We start from the raw sequence: 19028 nt of genomic DNA, 5'->3' as shown, positions 1-19028 counted from the left end.
ATATACTGATGGATAAAAGTGTAATATAAACAGGTGAAATGATTTTATTATGTGGAATATTGTAAAATAACCAGAATTGATCATATATATGTTAAATGACTGTCTGCAAAGTAAGGAGGAACTATTGCAGTCATTTAAATTAAATGCAAAGTTTCCTCCTGAAAGGCAGTGCAGATAAAGTACTGTAAAATGATAATGTCTAAGTAAAGCACATGTGCTTAAGTGCAGAAGCTGAGTAAATGCACTCTCTGATTCTCCACCTCTGCTGTTTGTAAAAATGATCTGACAAATACAGCTGCATAAGTAAGATGAAAACAAGAAAAGGCAGACGAAATGCTAAATAATACAAAGCATGTAGATAATAAAAGTGGATGGATTCATGATAACAAAGTGCATTTATGACACAACATTCACTTTTTCTTGTTCTGCATTCTCACTGAGATGTTGTCCAGCTATGCAGTTCCTCACAGACACCAAAAAATATTTAAGAATCAATGTCTCCAGTCTTTTAAGTTAAATATAGAAAAGTCCTGCTGGCTCTGCAAAGCAAGATTCACTGCCTACCCTAATTTAGCTTCGAAACACAAATTAAGCAATTCTTTTAAAACAGCTGATACGTGAATGTTGAGGTCATGCCTGCTTTTGCACCAAAGAGCTGCTGCCCCAACAGGAAAAGGATGAAAAAGGAAACAGGAGAAATGGGAGGCAGCATAGGAAAGAGATGAAGGGTGAGGGTTGACATGCAGGAACAGGAAGAGGAGCGAGGAACTACTGATGCATTCTGGCGTATTTTCTGCTGCAGCATCCAGGGAATATTACGGAGAAATGAGTTCCCCCCCCAAAGAAGGTCCCCTGAGCTGCTCACAGAGCATGCTGGTCCAGCCTGAGAGGAGAGGAGAGGAGAGGAGAGGAGAGGAGAGGAGAGGAGAGGAGAGGAGAGCTAGGGGACTGTGGACAGTCTACATGGTAAAACTGGAAAGAGATCACAACAAAAATCTGTTCGGGGTGTTTCAAGAGAACGAAAAACCCACTGCAGGGACGGTGGACTTTGGCAAGAGAAGACTGCTACAAGTTGGATAATCAAAGATGAAAGAAAGAAACACACACACACAGCTGAATGTGAGCTTCCTTGAATGCTCTGCATGGATCGCTACATTATGGCACGACAGTTGTCTGAGTTCGGGGAGTGAATAATGGACCTGAGGCTGATGCATTTCACTCACTGACCTGACCAGAAGATAACAGAGATCGACTGGACAGATTAGCAGAAAGAGAGCTACCAAAGTCAGTTACTTGTAATACAATTACATTTTAATATTTTAGCACCAACGTGCAGTTCCTCTACTGGCCACTTGAGGTCGGCTTCAAAAGTAAGCACACAGGGGTGATTTTATTTATAACTCACAGTTCAAATTTTTATAAGCCTTAAGTTTATGTAATATTGTGGAAGCTTTGAGTGACATGTCAGCTAGGCCACTAGCTCATCCATCCATACACTTCCATACAGCTCCAAAATGTTAGATGATGGACCAAGATGACAGTCAGATTGCTAAATTTGAGGTTTCCTACCAGATGTTGACAAACCATCGGGTGAAGTTACAGTGATCTAAAAATGGTAATTTACAAATTCCCATTCAAAAAGTAATCATGCCTCAGTTACACAGGCCTAGAAAGATCAGCACTCCCCCTGCTGACCTCGAGTCAGGGGAATAACCGTGTATGGTTGCTGAAGGTTGCGCTGGTCGCAAGACACACACTTGTCTGCAAATATTTGCCGTTTAATCTCAGAGCTGTACTGAAATTTGAAAAAGTGCAATACAAACTAAAGTGAAATAAAGCTGTGTCTGCAGAGCTGCAGGAACGTGTTTCAAAAGGCACAACTTTTATTTTGAAGGTCAGTGTTTTCTGTTTCCAGTTCTCGTTGCACTTTTCACAGTTTTGCTACTGCTTGACCAGTAGTTTGTGATAGTTTGCAGACAAGTGGGCATCTTCCATTCAAACTACAGATCACCACAACCACTTGCTAGCGAACAGAGCAATAGCAGGGAGGTTACTGAAGCAGCATATGGCTATTTTCAACCAATTCCATGCCAGCAACCAATCAATAACCACTCTACAAGCTGTTGCAGAATACAATATTGGACTATAAATTACCAGTTAACTGACATATAAATTCAGCACTTAATAGAAAAGGAAGGAAACACAAGTAATAACTTAAAAACAGAAAAATGGAAGCTGTCAAATTATTCTGCAGGACTGACAGGTGATCTCTGGGAAATGAAGTACTAAAAACTCACAGCAATTAACAGTCAACACCAAAGACACCTCCGCAATAAGTAAAAAGGATGATGCAAATTCCCTGCTTCTTTTCTTTTTGCAGAAGGAAGGGAAATAAAGGTGAGAAATGTTTACAAAAAAGACCTAATTCAGATTCATTCATTCAGCTTTACTGATTCTCATCTGCCTCCGGGGTTGCTCAGTGAAGCACTTTGTATATTGGTCAGACATCAAATGCCAGTAGCCAAATTCACATATTCACCGTAGTACATTTGAACATTTGCAAACACATCCCATTCTCTCATATCCTTTTCTATTGTTCTTTAAGGTACTACAAAAATAAGACAAGAGCAGGGGAGGAAAAAAAGCTGACATCTTCTCTCATCTCCTTCAGCCTTTTGCAACCTTAGCTCCTCTCTCTGTGAGCCGTATCGATTTCTAGTCCTAATGCTGCTGCGCTGTGCATGGAGGAAGATGCTGTGAAGCGAGACTGACCTTTATCAAAGTATGCAGATGCTGGATGTAGGTGCAGGGGCAGCAAGGGCACCTCCACTGGCACCACAGACCGCCGCCCTGGCAGGTAGGGACCAAAATGGGAGCAGTGACCTGTATTGACCAACACTACTCTCCGTCCCCTTTTTTCAAGTTCAAATCTACATCCAGACTTACACACAAAAAAAAGACATCAACAGCAGTGTAAAACTAAAGAGGGGATAAACACAGTCACATTTAGAGATGAAGTGACGGGCAGAAAAATGAATTAGTATTACTAAAAAAAGAAAACTATATAGTCTCTTAAAAAGCTTTTTTCCAAGACCATTGAATGAGAAGATTGCTCCTTATGAGGTCCAATATGAAGTATTAACCTGATTAAATGCAAACTGGCATTTCTGATAATGTCACTGCAATTGATTATTAGGAGAATAATTCATTAGGTGCAGTCGTATAGCCCTTTCTTATCTTAAAGATCTTAAAACTTTTGCCTGTATGCAAGTTTGTTGTATTTGTTTATTCTTCCAGTATTTAAAGTGTGAGAACACATGGCTCTGTCTTTGTCAACATTTTTGAAAAGTGCTCTATAAATAACTAAAAGCTAAGAGCTAGCACAGCCTCCACAAGTCAAAATTGAAGCAGTAACGGTCAAAGCGTCCTGACTTTTATAGTCCCTGTGGGTAAAGTATCATCCATTGTGCTTAATGGTAAACAGCCTTCGACCTCCAGTTTACCACTTCCACACTTTCAATAAAAATGTGCAGCTTCCAAATCGAAGCATAAAACAACCTGGAAACTTTTTATTTTTTTTATTTATTTATTTATTTTTTTACAGACTTTAGAAAAGTAATACTTCTCTAAAAACTTTACTAGATCATCATGGACATGTTTTTAATATTCACTCTTTTTTGTCTTGCCATTTCTGCTGACATACTTCCACATGTTTTTATGTCAAGCTGTAGATATCACAGCCAATGAAGAATTCCCACATATCCTACTTGTCACCTCTAGGAGGCCAACATCAAATGTTTTTCCCAGCAGGCAGTTCCTATTTACAGCACATGTTATATGACTGAAGGCAGCCTCAGAGTGCTTGAATAGTCGACTCACAAACAAGCTCGCACTAATTAAAAACACATATCTAATACCGCAGCACGCTCAGGTTTCAGGCTGCATATGATCATAACATCAGCTATGATGTTGCTGTGCTGAACAGGATGCGTTTAAGGAGGATCTGCGTTATATATACTACAAAATCATTAGTATTTTGTAGTATTTGGTAAGAAATAAATGTACTGGACACTTTTTCACTTAGTAAGTCCTGGGATTATCTGTTATTAAAACCTAACCTGCCATCAAGAGTTTTTGGATATCTCTATAGATAAAGGGACATCAGTATGACTACACTGCAAAAACTCATTTCAAGCTAAAATATCTTGTATTAAGTGAAAAAAAAACTGCCAGTGGAACAAGTGAAAAATTCTTCTGGCAGTGTACAGTGGGGCAAAAAAGTATTTAGTCAGCCACCGATTGTGCAAGTTCCCCCACCTAAAATGATGACAGAGGTCAGTAATTTGCACCAGAGGTACACTTCAACTGTGAGAGACAGAATGTGAAAAAAAAATCCATGAATCCACATGGTAGGATTTGTAAAGAATTTATACGTAAATTAGGGTGGAAAATAAGTATTTGGTCACCTCAAACAAGGAAAATCTCTGGCTCTCACAGACCTGTAATGTCTTCTGTAAGAAGCTTTTCTGTCCCCCACTCGTTACCTGTATGAATGGCACCTGTTTGAACTCATCATCTGTATAAAAGACACCTGTCCACAGCCTCAAACAGTCAGACTCCAAACGCCGCCATGGCCAAGACCAAAGAGCTTTCGAAGGACACCAGGAAAAGTATTGTAGACCTGCACCAGACTGGGAAGAGTGAATCTACAATAGGCAAGCAGCTTGGTGTGAAAAAATCAACTGTGGGAGCAATCATCAGGAAATGGAAGACATACAAGACCACTGATAATCTCTCTCGATCTGGGGCTCCACGCAAGATCTCATCCCGTGGGGTCAAAATGATCATGAGAACGGTGAGCAAAGATCCCAGAACCACACGGGGGGACCTGGTGAATGACCTGCAGAGAGCTGGGACCAAAGTAACAAAGGTCACCATCAGTAACACACTACAACGGCAGGGAATCAAATCCCGCAGTGCCAGACGTGTTCCGCTGCTGAAGCCAGTGCATGTCCAGGCCCGTCTGAAGTTTGCCAGAGAGCACATGGATGATACAGCAGAGGATTGGGAGAATGTCATGTGGTCAGATGAAACCAAAGTAGAACTTTTTGGTATAAACTCAACTCGTCGTGTTTGGAGGAAGAAGAATACTGAGTTGCATCCCAAGAACACCATACCTACTGTGAAGCATGGGGGTGGAAACATCATGCTATGGGGCTGTTTTTCTGCCAAGGGGACAGGACGACTGATCCGTGTTAAGGACAGAATGAATGGGGCCATGTATCGTGAGATTTTGAGCCAAAACCTCCTTCCATCAGTGAGAACTTTGAAGATGAAACGAGGCTGTGTCTTCCAACATGACAATGATCCAAAACACACCGCCCGGGCAACAAAGGAGTGGCTCCGTAAGAAGCATTTGAAAGTCCTGGAGTGGCCTAGCCAGTCTCCAGACCTCAACCCCATAGAAAATCTGTGGCGGGAGTTGAAAGTCCGTGTTGCTCGGCGACAGCCCCAAAACATCACTGCTCTCGAGAAGATCTGCATGGAGGAATGGGCCAAAATACCAGCTACTGTGTGTGCAAACCTGGTAAAGACCTATAGTAAACGTTTGACCTCTGTTATTGCCAACAAAGGTTATGTTACAAAGTATTGAGTTGTATTTTTGTTATTGACCAAATACTTATTTTCCACCCTGATTTACGAATAAATTCTTTACAAATCCTACCATGTGGATTCATGGATTTTTTTTTTTTTTCACATTCTGTCTCTCACAGTTGAAGTGTACCTCTGGTGCAAATTACTGACCTCTGTCATCATTTTAGGTGGGGGAACTTGCAAAATCGGTGGCTGACTAAATACTTTTTTGCCCCACTGTATGTGAAAATCTTCATTCAGCAAATTTTTGAGCTTCCAATGGGTCCTGGAACCTGGGCTAAACAAGTGATTTGATTTAGTGAAGTGATTCACGACCTTACAGGTTGTGCACTTTAAGCATTTCATAGCATGGTTACCCAAAGCACCGTGACTATACTTGCAATCATTGGTTGTTGGACTCACAATGTCCAGTTGGAGATTATTAACATATTGGCAAACCCATTACAGCAATTTAATTAGTCATGGGGGTAAACACAGATCTCTGTCTGAACTTAATTTCATAAAAATCAGCTTCTTCAGTATTTTATGGTGTCTTTAGAGGAGATGATCATCAATCTGGACCAATGAACCTAAAGACTGATACTGTCATGAATCGCTGTGCGGCAGGCAGGAGTTGGACCCAAAATGCAGGACTCACAGACTCAGGGGATGAACTCAAAACACAGCTTTATTTGCTGGCAGGGAAAAAACATACAAACTAATCTAAACTGGGAAACCACAAACTAAGAACTCACAGAGAGACACAGGGAGATCCACACAGCATGAGGGACGACGCGACACTGACTCAGAGAAACACAGGGTTTAAATACACTGGGAAGTAACGAGGGGAATGAGACACAGAAGGAGGGCACAGCTGGGAGAAATCAGGACTGACGAGACAAGCAAAGCAGGACACATTCATATAAGACACGGAACTTCAAAGTAAAACAGGAAGGATCACACAGAGACGCGAACTTGACACAGTGGAGACAGCAACTAAGAAACACAGAGACATAAACCATAAGGCAGAGGACTCTAAGAATCGAGAGACACAGAGGGGAACTCAAACATGCAGACACAGACTACACAGAACAGAGGGGACACAGAGAAACATGAAGGGCAAGGGATCGAAACTAGAAACCATAAAATAACTCACACAAGTACAATATTACAAACATCACAAGGAACTAAAAACGCTGGATCAGGGGACCCAGGACCATGACAGATACTGCACTCCACAGCAGCCATTTTCAGTCCTATAATTCTCAGAAATTAACCCTTTTTTAATGAGCATTTTACTGTAGTATGCATAATAGAAAATGTTCACATGGCTACACAACAATAGCGTTTATCTTTTTTTTTCCTTTCCTTTTTTTTTTTTAACTGCTCGCTTATTAGTGCAATCTGTTAATTTTAGCCTCTAACATTAGCTGATGAGAGTCATTTTCAAGTGTGTGACACCTTAGAGTAAACACATTCTTGGGGTTAATTAAAGGAGGCATTTTTCTGAATTATTTAAATTTTATTATTGCTTTGAATACCTGCAGATTTAAGGTGAAATAGCCCTACAATGCATTGCTGATTCTGGTCTCTGAAAGAATTACTGTTCTGTTGAATGAGCACTTAAAATTACAAAGTTGCACTATTAAATCACCACGTATGAATAGATCTCTATAGCTATGAATAGTCATCTGTTATAGAATGAAAGCAAATTGTAAATTAGTGCAGGGTGCCTTTGTTAAAACATCTGCAGCTCTGACAGTCAAATGGGTCAAACTGATGCACTTACTTCCATCCTAACTCCATTAGGCTGGAGAAGCTGTCAAAAGTTTGGGGAGCCTGAATATACAATCCCAGTCAGATTTACACACTCTGGGGGTGGAGGATGGTTGGGGGGGGGGGGCTCAGAGCTGGTGACACGCCCTGCACTGAACTGTGTTATAAATAAGCTTTAACTTAATTGCATTTCCCCAACTGAGAGAAACAAACGCACAGGCAGCATATTTATTACCACTAAACCTGTACGTGATTAAATGTGTTGGTGTGTGTTTGTATGTGCGTGTTCCTCTACGGTATTTGTAAGTAAGACCAAAGTGCAAAAGGTACACTAAGTTGGCAGAGGAAATGTTTTCATGAATCTTTTGCTACTGTACGTCTGCGGTTGTGGTTAGAGCCTGTGTGAAACATTTGTTTGGCCTTCGTTTCACTATTTTATACTTTTTTGTAATGTTATCCAATCGTTCTGATTATTTTTTCTTTAATAATAATAATAATTTTTTTTTTTTTTTTCTTTACAGCTCAGACTCTCATCTGTCCTCCAGTAGGCTGTTTCCAGAAACTATTTATATCATATTTTTATTATTTATGACCTTTCATGACTGTGACTGGATGGAGGTGTAGCCCTGTATTTACCTCCAGCCAACTGGAATACACCTTAATGAATAATGCAAAACCTATGTAAAGCGCGCTCCTTTCAACTTAAGCTAATACAGCTTCTATGAAGCGAAGACTGACCCTTGATGGTAAAAGGAAACATCTAACTGCACCAATTACCACTCAAAAAGACAAATTTTCTGCATTGCAGCCACAGGTAGGTTAGCTTTAGCATAAGTTTTGCTGCGCAACACAACCACTTGGAAGGAACTGAAGGAAAAACTGCCTCCAAAAATTAATTTCAGCCATTCCAGATGTAATTTTTCATCCTCATGAAAGCTCTTTACAGACTATTTAGCTGCTGACAAACAGGCAGAAATACCCTTCAATGCATCACTTGTCATCTTAGCACACTGCAAAGCAAACTCTAGTTATAGAAGTTATGTGCATACTCACTGTGGCACTGGTCACAACAGTCCACTTCAAAATTGCTTCATCTTTCTAGGAAGATGGATGTTTAACAATTTGTCATCATAATCTAACCCAAAGCGTCTTGCTCTTCTACAAAGAACTGCTACAAGCACTGGGGGCTGAAGCACAGCAATTCGTGTCGTGTTGTGTGATTCCCAGATTATTTCCCTAGTGTCACAATTAGGTAAAAAATCTTTGTCTCCTGCAGAAGTTTCTTGGCTGGATTGGCATGAAACTTACAACAAACACTTGTGATTTGCAGAGGACGCTTCACTGACTTAATTCTTCAGGTGAATATTCATTTAATGAGAGAAATATTTCTTTATCTGCAAAAAAAAAGAAAAAAAAGAAAACATGGAATGGAAACACCCATCGTCCCCAAGAGGATGAACTCTAATAGTATTGGTGACCTGTGACCTTTTCAAAGGCCCGCCCATAACTACTGATTTATTGGTGACATGCAGGTCAAGACTTAGATACACAGGCTAAAATTGGACTCAATTCGGGAGCAAAGATGGCTGATGTAAGCGCCTTGAGGCGACTTTTGTTGTGATTTGGTGCTATATAAATAAAATTGAATTGAATTGATGTATTATCAACATTGAAATTTCTATATTTAGAGCAGGGGTCCCCAATCCCAGTCCACGAGGACCGGTGTCCCGGCAGGTTTTAGATGTGTCCTTGATCCATCACAGCTGATTTAAATGGATAAAATACCTTCTCAACATGTCTTGAAGCTCTTCAGAGGCCTGGTAATGAACTAATCATGTGATTCAGGTGTGTTGACCCAGGGCGAGATCTAAAACCTGATTTAGAGCAAGCTTCACTATGAAATACAGCTATAATATAAATACCTTTTAAAAAATATCACCTTTCGAACCAAAAACGGACTGATGTTAACCTACACGTGAGGAGAATTTTTCCCCCAAGGAGGAGGTAAAGCTGAGTGGTCAGCAGGATGAGGATCAGTGTGGACATGTGTTCTGTCAGTCATGGCACCCAGAGGGGGTTACAGCTACACAGTCCTTAGATATTAAGGAAAAATGTTGCATGAGGGGATTTAGGGGAGGTGGGCATTCATCTCCTTATGAGCACAATGCAACCCCCAATGCAATGTTTTTCATACAAAAATATAAGGCGAGTTTACAAGCACAGAGGCGTGCTCACAGAGGCGTAACTACAGTGGCAATTACTGTAGGTGATTCAGGTCTGTCTGCTGCACACCACTCATTTGTTTATTAATCTTTCAGTGCCTGGTTAAACAGCCGTCTCTCCGGGGGATGGAGCATCTCCACTTCACAGCTGTGTTATCTTTAATGGGTCAAAGGAAACAGAGGCCTACATTTATTATTCTCAGCAGCTTAATACCAATGGCTCCTGAGCTAAAGATAAGAACAGCCACCCCTCAAAGACACAAATGAGGGGTCACAAAGGTTTACTACCAATTAATATTTCAGTAATTTTCTTGATTATTCATTTGTCAAAACAAAAATTCAGTCGAAGACAGAGAAGTCTGAGGTGTCTTCTTTAACACACATGGATATTCAGGTCAGGGAAGCAGCCAATAGTCATTTTTCTTTAGTAATTATTCAAACTCAAGGACTTGCTTTGAGGATAGCTGCTGAATCAGGAGATGATCAACCAATGTGAGGTTTTGCAAATACGTGAGCATAAGATAGTAACTTGTCCATCGTTTTGGACTGTGACAGTTACGCTGACAGTCTAGGATCAAGTCCATAAGGTCTCATGTATATAGGACTAGAGACTGGACTGTGACCATCAGTATTCCCCAACCGGTTGTGAGTGATTGGTGGAGGTTGGTGACTGCTGAATGGTAGCGATTGCTGGAACCACAGTAATGCAGGTTTACAGACTGATCAGAGAACCATTTGTCGCTAAAGTAAATTTTTTATTTTCCAACGAGTTGCCAAAAAACTCCTTTTGATTGCTTGGTTTGCTTGCATATGGCTGCAGTCATAGTTTGAATTGAAGTGACTTATTTCTCTCCAAACATTGCCCAGCTGCTCTCTGAGCTGTGGTGAGACTGTGTGACATAAATTGGAAATGGAAACCATGTGCCTTAAAAGCAAAAGTTGTGACTTTTGAAACATGTTAGCTGCACCTCTGAGGCATAACTTTTACTTTAACAAGGAACTTTCTTTATTTCTGGTTATATTGCACTTTTTCAAGTTTTACTATAAATGCCGGCAATCACTGGTTTTGTGCCACATTAGGGCTCCCAAATTTCTTATTATGTTCATCCTAATCAATTAATTAATGAATACAACTGCAGCATTCACTGATCATTGCTTAATAATTATTGATAAATAATCATATTTCTAACATATATAATTAAACTTAATATAATCAAATAATATAATTGATTAAATTAAATAATTATTAATTTAAATGAAATTAATAATTTAATAAATAAATTGTTGTAACATTGTAAATCAAATACATTTGGATTGTATTTGGGGTCTGAGTGTTGATTAGGAAAGATTCTTGACTGTTTTTATTGGAATTTTTTAATCAATTAATTCATTAGGAAAAAAACTAAAAGTGATACAAATCAATTTATGGTAATGGTTAGCTGCAATTATAAATGAGAGATGTAGCTACCCACTGGTCTGTGAATTCCTTTTATGAATTTCTGAAATGTGCACCAGTTAAATTAGCCAAAATTAATAATTTATTAGGAAGCAATCTTGGAGTCAGAAGTTACTGAGCAGTTTTGACCACCAATTTAAGAGGTATAATATAAGACGCTTATGTTATCTTGATGAGATTCATACCAGTTGGCTTGGCCCATAATTACTGGCACCAATAACTGAACTATGACAGCTATTGTCCAGCTAAGAAGTGAAGTGATGTATTCCAGAGTTCCAGATTAGGACTCTAATACATTTCCAGTCTGGTTGTTAACAATGGGACCAAAGTATGTCAAAAGAAATTGAAAGTCAATGCCTCATAAAACATGAGGAGAACAAAAGGAAGAGTGAAAGAGTGGAAGCACTATGTGGTCTCATTGCCCTATAGTGCCCTGCTCTTTAGACTCTGCCCTCACTCTGCTCGGCTGCCACAGTTACCAATGAATTAGCGTCAGGAGCGTTTTTATATGCATGCCAAACAGGGAATCCTCCTGCAAAATGGAAATAAACAGAAGATTCCCATTTTTAAATATAAATGTGAACGCAAAGGAGGGAAATAAATTCAGTATTTTTTCATGTAAAGAGCATGAAAATGACCCTGGGGAGAGCTTTCAAGGCAGTAGAAGAAACATTGTTGTAATTATGCCTTTAGTGAATATTCTACACATTCATCCCTTTTGTTTTGTACATGGAAATGTTCTCATGAATCTTCTGGTATGCTTCTGGATGAAGCTGTCACTTCCACTGTCTTTTTCTGTCTCTCTGTCTTTTTTATGGATACACACCGAATCTAATTCATCACTACCCAAGTGTAATTATGGAAATTTCTGGAGATTTGTTGGAAGTTCTGAAACAGCAGTCTGCCATTCTACAAAAGATCTAATAGTCTCTGCAGAGAGGAGCAAAAATTTTCATATTTGTTGATGCTTTTGACAATTTTCAATATTTTAACTGCTTAACTGAAAATTCATTCAACATCTGTCATTACTGCATACAAGTACATTCATCAACACTGACAGTGTTCAATACCTACGATGTTTCAGGATGTGCTTTCGCAACAAAAGTCTTATTTTGTAGCCTTCACTTCGGTACAGACTGACACACGTTATGTCTATATAACTGCAGGAAAACTGACTTTTTATTTGCGTACCATATAATTCCTTCCTTAAAGTGCACAGCCTCTTCTTTCCACTGCCAGTGAAAACCTCAGAGTTGATATTTATCACTGATTTAAAAGCCAGACTATGATTTTAGAGCTCGCTAAAAGAATCAAGGGTTGACTTTTTTCACTGTCCTTAACCTTTGCCTCATAATTCACTGCAAAATGTTGACACAAATTTTCACATCCTGGGTGCATGTATAATAGAGTAAGGCTATGTTTCAGAAGGTGTTTTGGTAATTTATTTAGCTCTTTCTTAGTTTAAAATTAGTTTGAAAGAGAGGGTGCCAAACATAAGGCCCATGGGCCAAACGCAGCATGCCAAAAAGGTCCTGTTCTGTCAAACTGAGGGGCTTTGCAAAGTAAAAGAAATAAAAAAGAAAATGTACTGAGATTTCTGATGTGGTAACAATAAAGCACAGGAATGGAAATGCATGGACAGGCGGACGCGTTTCTAGATCACAACAAGTTGCTTGAATCATAGAGACGTAAAGTACAAGTGCTGATGAGTAACAAAGTGCTGATCTGATATCTGGATCAGATATCGGACCGATACTGACCCAAAAAGCTGGATTGGCTATCGGTGACAATGAGCCGATCTATTCAGTTCAGTTTTATGCTGTTCCGAGTTTACTTCATCACTGGACGGCGGGAGCTATCGGCAGAGTTAATGTAGCATGGAGGAAGCTAACAGCAGAGGGACAGCAGTTTGGAGGTATTTCACGCTGCTACACCAACAGCTTCTATCTGTATGTTTGCAAAGATTTTTCACTTCACTGCAAACTGTGGTCAAAGTGAGCTGACAAGAATGAAAAGCTCCAACAACGGGATGCTGTCTCTCTCTCTCTCTCTCTCTCTGTCTCTCGTCAGTCTCTCCCTCGCTTGTTTATTTTACTACTTACATTCAGTCAGAGAAGAGAGTTGGGTGAGTGCAATACTTGTTGTTGAGCTATTTATGGTGTTGTCAACAGTATTAAATATTATTTCACTTCAGTTGTCTCCTGAGGAGAAAGTGCACTGGTGTCACTTCAAATGACAGCAGTTTGAAATGACACCAGTGCACAATAATGCAAATAAATTACTGTATTTATCCTGGGCCTGTTTTCATTTATTATTTCATCAATAAATACAAAAGAAAAAAGCTCTAAATTTATATTCTTGGATATATTTATATTTGTGACTTCCAAGCTGTTTAAGAATGGTTCCTAATCTCTTCCTGACAGCCAGATTATTAATATGATATAATAATTAATACTGACACTCGGTAGACAGTATTGGTATCAGATCAGATACCAATTTTAGAGTGAGAGTGTTCTGTGAACTGCATTGCAGATATAATACCAGGAGAGTAATAATTAAGTGACATAATAAGACCTAATGGTTAATTATTGATAAATGATTTTTTAAAGGCCATTTTTTGTTAAATATACAAGTTATTACATATTGGTTTTAACTGCCAAGCCAACTTGACCTTAAATTGGTCTGCATGTGACATAAGAACTAAAATTACTTTAAGTTAACAAAGCGTTAAAAGTGTTTCCATTTTGCAAATAAAGCCTTTCATTCTGTTACACGGGACTTTTAAAACTGATAATTTATAATTTAGCTACAACTAAAACACAAAGAAAGAAACAGTTAAAAATCCACCATCATGTAAACCCAGATTGTTCACCCCATGCGAAGACAGATGCTATAAAGAGTATTAGTGAGCTTTACAAATGCTTGTTAGGAGGATTTAGTTAACATTATCCGGTTGTTCAGTCTGACGTCACTAGCCGTGTCTGGGTCTAAACTCCGCTGCAGGTCCATATATCAAACGATCACTATGGCATTACTGAGAGTTGAAAAACTGTCTAAAGTCTTTCATCTTTAATAAAATGATCAGCGTTCTGCTCTACCAGGTGTAAAAATTGAGTTTAACATCCAGGCATCCATGAAAATGGAATTTATGACATTTAACGGAGTTAGAAGTTAGCAGGAAGTTAGCTCGCTAGCTTCTATCTAAATACAATATAGCATGTCCTGACTGCGGGGTTTTGGAAACAAATTAAAACGTACAGCTCTGTTATCACTTCCAAGACAGAAAACTAAACAGCAGTGATGTTTGCAGGGTTACTGAAGTTTGGCTAGCTGGTATATAATGATGTGCTACGTGACCGCTAGCGACACAGCTATGTTAGCATAATATAAACAAGCTAACTTTTTTTCCACTCGATAAAAGTTACCGTGAGTGTTGTCGGTGGTCAGGAACAAATGTAATCGCATGGCAGGATGCTGTAAAAGGACCAAACTTCAGCCAGGAGAACAACTGAGATAATCCATCCACAATACGAGGTTAGTCATTCATATACTGCTGCATGGGCTGGGCTGTAGCTACATCCTAAGGTTTTAAAAACTGAGCTTAAATAAATGATTAGTGGTAATAAAAGCCGAGGGAGGTCAACAGGGATCACTGACTGTTTTAGGAGCTTTTTGAGAAGAAAATACATAACATTAAACATGTTAACAGCACAAAAGCTATATTAAACGCAGACTACTTTAGACCCGGAAGTAGGATTCGTCGCGTCATCACTGAACAACCGGATAGAGAGCCTGGCTCGCTTATCAGCCCCTTTTCCAGTGTTTATGCAAAGCTAGGCTTGCAGGCTGTGGCTTTAAGCTACATGTTTCGATTAAGGGTAAACATTAAAAATTATAAAAAGCATTCGTTTAATTATTTCAACATGGATTCTCATTTTTATACCTGGCTTGTTTATATTGTGAGATTGAACGCATCCAATATACAATAACGAAAATAGTTTGGACCATTTTAAAGAAACGTTTGCTAATTCTGCTTCTAACACATGACTGGTCTTTATCAATTTACAGTGTTGTGCACTCATACTGAAGCTGTGCCGCACTGTAAGAAGCTCGCAGCATGATGCTCAACACAATGAGCAGATCGATACGCTAACATTCCCTCACAATGCCGACAGCATCACAGCAGTCTCTCTCCGCATTTCTCCCTTCTAACTCCCTCAGCAGCCCAGCTCCAAAAAAGCATCTCTCACATAAATCAAGCAAAAGCCTGAGAGCTCAACGGGCCCCGAGAGCATGGTGATCACCCCGACACCCCTCCCCCCGGTCCCCTGGGCTGCCTCAGCCCTCAGGAACCCACAGCCTGGAGCACAGTCCCTGCCAGTCCGCCACGGCACATTGAGTGGGTCCTGATTGGTGGCGGAAGGGAATGTCACAGATGCATGTCACTTTGATTCAGTGCCTGCAGACCAATATGTGAGAGGCAAACGGATGCAAGCTGTGAAATAAGCAAATCAATATTTTTTAAGAGCCACTGTTTTGTGTACAATCCAGTATCCTAGAGAAGTGCTTTGTATACATCTTTTTTTTTTTTTTTTTATGCAGCAGTGTCATACAATATATGGCCCTGATAGAATTTCTGCTACAGTATGGTATGTTGGTGTTATTGCAAAAACCGCCAAAAATGCCCACTCATTTGTAAGGCTATGTGTTTTTGGGGGTTTTTCCGTTGTTGTTGTTTTTGGGCAATATTGTACACAGATGGTACAGCTGACAAGGCTACACAACACACACAATTTACGTAATTGTACTATCTAAAATAAATTCAGGGGTTTTTTGTTTTGTTTTTTTAAATCGGGGCTGCCTCATGGAGGAATCACACCTACATGTCTCATCAAATCCCAGAGTTTGACAAAACAAAAACAGCAAGGATTAGAGACGAATTCGTGTGACGAATCCAAAAGTTGAATCCCTTTTGCATGCGACACACACGCAGGATTGCTACCAAAGCACTGTGATGACAGCAAAATCTCCTGACGGGAAAACAAGGGGATATAGAGTGCACGCTCAGATGAGAGGATACATCACCCAACCATGTAAAGAAAAAAAGGCATTTAAAGGTCACAGCTTGATGAGTGCAAGCTACACATGAACAGGTTATCAAAGTATGCTCCAAACTAAATGATGTCAACAGGCAAAGAAGACAATATCTCTTTTCAAAGCAAATGCGACGAGCTTCTCACAGCCTTCTCGCAGACTGCTGAATATCTTTGAAGCTATCAAATAGTATATTATTTCTAGAAAGGTACACCGGCATCAAACTGAATTTCAAAAGCAAAACATAAATCAGTGAGTTTAAACTAACCCAAAATTATCAATGACTCCTGGGTGCATTTCATTTTGAATAAGCTTGCTAACTAAAAATACCAAAAACACAATAAGAAAAAGCAACTCCTCTCCAACCACACAAAGAAAATGTTGGTGCCTTACCAGGTTTCATCATTTTTGAACTCAAGCTCTCCGTACGTATCTTCAAAGTCCTCTCCTCCTCCTTTAGCAAGTCCCTCCACAGTGCGATAAGGCACGATGACCGTCCCCCTTGCCCCAGAAGTCCTCAACACTTTGACTTCCATGATACCGATGCTCTCACTGACATGGGCTGAGTTACTCTCAAAGGTGAAGATGCCTGAATGATCATCGTCCAGAATGGTCACAGTAGCCACAGTGGGGAACCCCAACACCGCCTTTGGATATGGGAGACTGTTGGCAGACAACACCTCATCCTCAGTTTCCAAGACGCGCAGATTACTGAGACGTACAAAGAAGTGCTCGTCCTCTTCGAAGATGTCATCATCTATGATGCCAATGCTTATTTCCTTGATCATCTCTCCAGGTTTGAATACTACCATACCCTCTGTGAACTCATAGTCTGCCCCGGCATTAGCCGAGCCATCCTCCGTCTTATAATCCACGTAGATAGTCTTATTGATGTCGCCTCCTTTTCTGGTGATGGTCAGAATAACGGCCCCGCAGTTCTCGAGGCACTGGTAAACAGCAGGCTCAAAAGCGATCCGGGAAACATACTCTTCTGGTTCCTCCACGTGCACCTCCTGCACGCTGGCGCTCTTTTTCGCCTGTTCTGCTACGTGTTTTTTCAGGATATTTCCAGCTCCGGTCATCATGCGCGTAGCTTGAATGCGGTAAAAGGCACGGCTCTTTTGCTGGTGCGAGAGAGCGTAATAGTTGGCCATCTCAACAAGCTGATCCAACTCTTTCTCCGGGTGCTTCTGCTTCAGGTCTTTCAAGATGCGAATCATATCGCGTCGGGACTCATCTACCTCTTTGCTCTCAATCAGACCAATCAGATTGCTGGTTGCACCTCCATCCATGAAGTGAGAGTTAACCATCTTGCCGTCCATTTCAATCCCCTTGGAGCGTTCGGTCTCGGTCTCAATGATGACACCCCTATGTTTTTCAGTGCGGTACTTCTTGTGCATGAACTTATAGAAGAGCAGTCGTCTGTCTGCCACCCATGCGAGGAGTACACATATGGGGAAGAAGGCCAGCGTGACTAGACCCTCCCAGACTTGGACTTCATTGGGAGAAAAAACAGCCAGGATCATGTAGAGCCAGATGTAGGCAAAGATACTCCAGCCTGCAGTGACAAAGAACACTCTGAGGTGCTTGACCTTTCGTACCTCGCCTTGGGGGATGACAGACACGCAGAGGCCAATGATGACAAACATATTGAAAGCTGCACTGCCAACGATTGTGGAGGGCCCAAGCTCACCAGATTTGAATTCATGTCCACAAACTTCGATTACAGAAAGCATGACCTCAGGAGCCGACGAGCCCAAGGCCATGAGGGTAAGGTTGGAGACCGTTTCATTCCACACACGGATCGTGGTGGTGGTTGTTTCCCCATTGGGCCTTTTGATAACAATTTCTCTCTCTTGGGAGGTGATGACCTCAATGGCGGCCATAAAACGGTCAGCAATGATGGATACTCCGAGGAACATGTAGATCAGTGCCACGAAATAGACAATGACCCGTGCAATCTTGTCTCCCATGGAAGGATCCTCGGGATACCAGATGGGCAGGATAATCCCTGTATGACACTTTGTGTTCCCTTTGCAGGTGCCATTGCTGGGGCTGAGCAGAGGGCTCGGAGTGGTCCGGGCCTCTGTACAAAGGAAGGCTACAGCCACAGAGACCAGCCCCAACCAGAGGCAGGCTGAAGACCCTGGTTTTACAGGCTTTGAGCTCTCCATGCACCCTCCTTCGTCTCAAGGGTCCTTACCACACTGAGAGTCGCTCTGGGATCCAGCACTGGGCTGTGTCTTTCCTCCGCCCACCACCTAAACACACCAGACAGAAACAACAGATATTATACAGTTTATTACAAGAATGAAAGACTTTATTTTCAGCCTTACAAAGCAACTGTCTCACATTGCTTTGTAAGCTTTTTTTTTTTTTGCCTTGAATATTTTTAGTACCAAATAAATATTATTGTACTAGAGTACAGTGCATTCTCAATAGTTGCGTAATAATTTAATATTTAATGTAATGACATAATGGAAGGAGTATCCAACCTCAGGGTATTTTCACATCGTTTTAAACTTCAAGTGGTACAAGTCTGCAAGACTGTGTTTGCATTTCACAGGGAGAAACAAACACGAACTGAAGCAAGAAAAGAATTTCTTAATTTTAAATGAGCGCAAGAATTCAAATTATCCAACCATCCTTCTGTGCGGCTTAATTGGGTTTCTCCTTTCTACTTCAAACACCATTTTCATGAGATCTTTATGTTATCTCCGAAAATGCTCAGCGATTCAGGTCGGTAAATGAATATGTGAGCAATGCAGACAACATTCGTTTAATAAAATTACAGCCTGCGGGCTCATTTCCAATCATAAACTTTATTTTGATTTGAGATGTGGATA

General features: G+C 40.5%; 1 protein-coding gene across 3 annotated transcripts in view; it reads right to left on the bottom strand.

Moving 5' to 3' along the window:
- The window catches only part of slc8a3 (solute carrier family 8 member 3), a 132941-nt gene that overhangs the window by 105779 nt on the left and 8134 nt on the right, over nt 1-19028 (bottom strand). For all 3 annotated transcript variants that reach the window (XM_085441920.1, XM_085441921.1, XM_085441922.1), the window contains exon 2: nt 16576-18443. In XM_085441920.1, coding sequence (XP_085298046.1) covers nt 16576-18356 — 1781 coding nt within the window. In that variant the 5' untranslated portion in view covers nt 18357-18443. The remainder of the gene's footprint in view (nt 1-16575; nt 18444-19028) is intronic.

The sequence above is a fragment of the Copadichromis virginalis genome, linkage group LG19 (assembly GCF_057382275.1).
Source record: "Copadichromis virginalis isolate Kocher_CV1m ecotype Utaka linkage group LG19, C_Virginalis_male_GT1.1, whole genome shotgun sequence".
NCBI lineage: Eukaryota > Metazoa > Chordata > Actinopteri > Cichliformes > Cichlidae > Copadichromis > Copadichromis virginalis.
The sequence above is the reverse complement of the archived record's forward strand: the minus strand, read 5'-3'. Positions and strand labels throughout refer to the sequence as shown.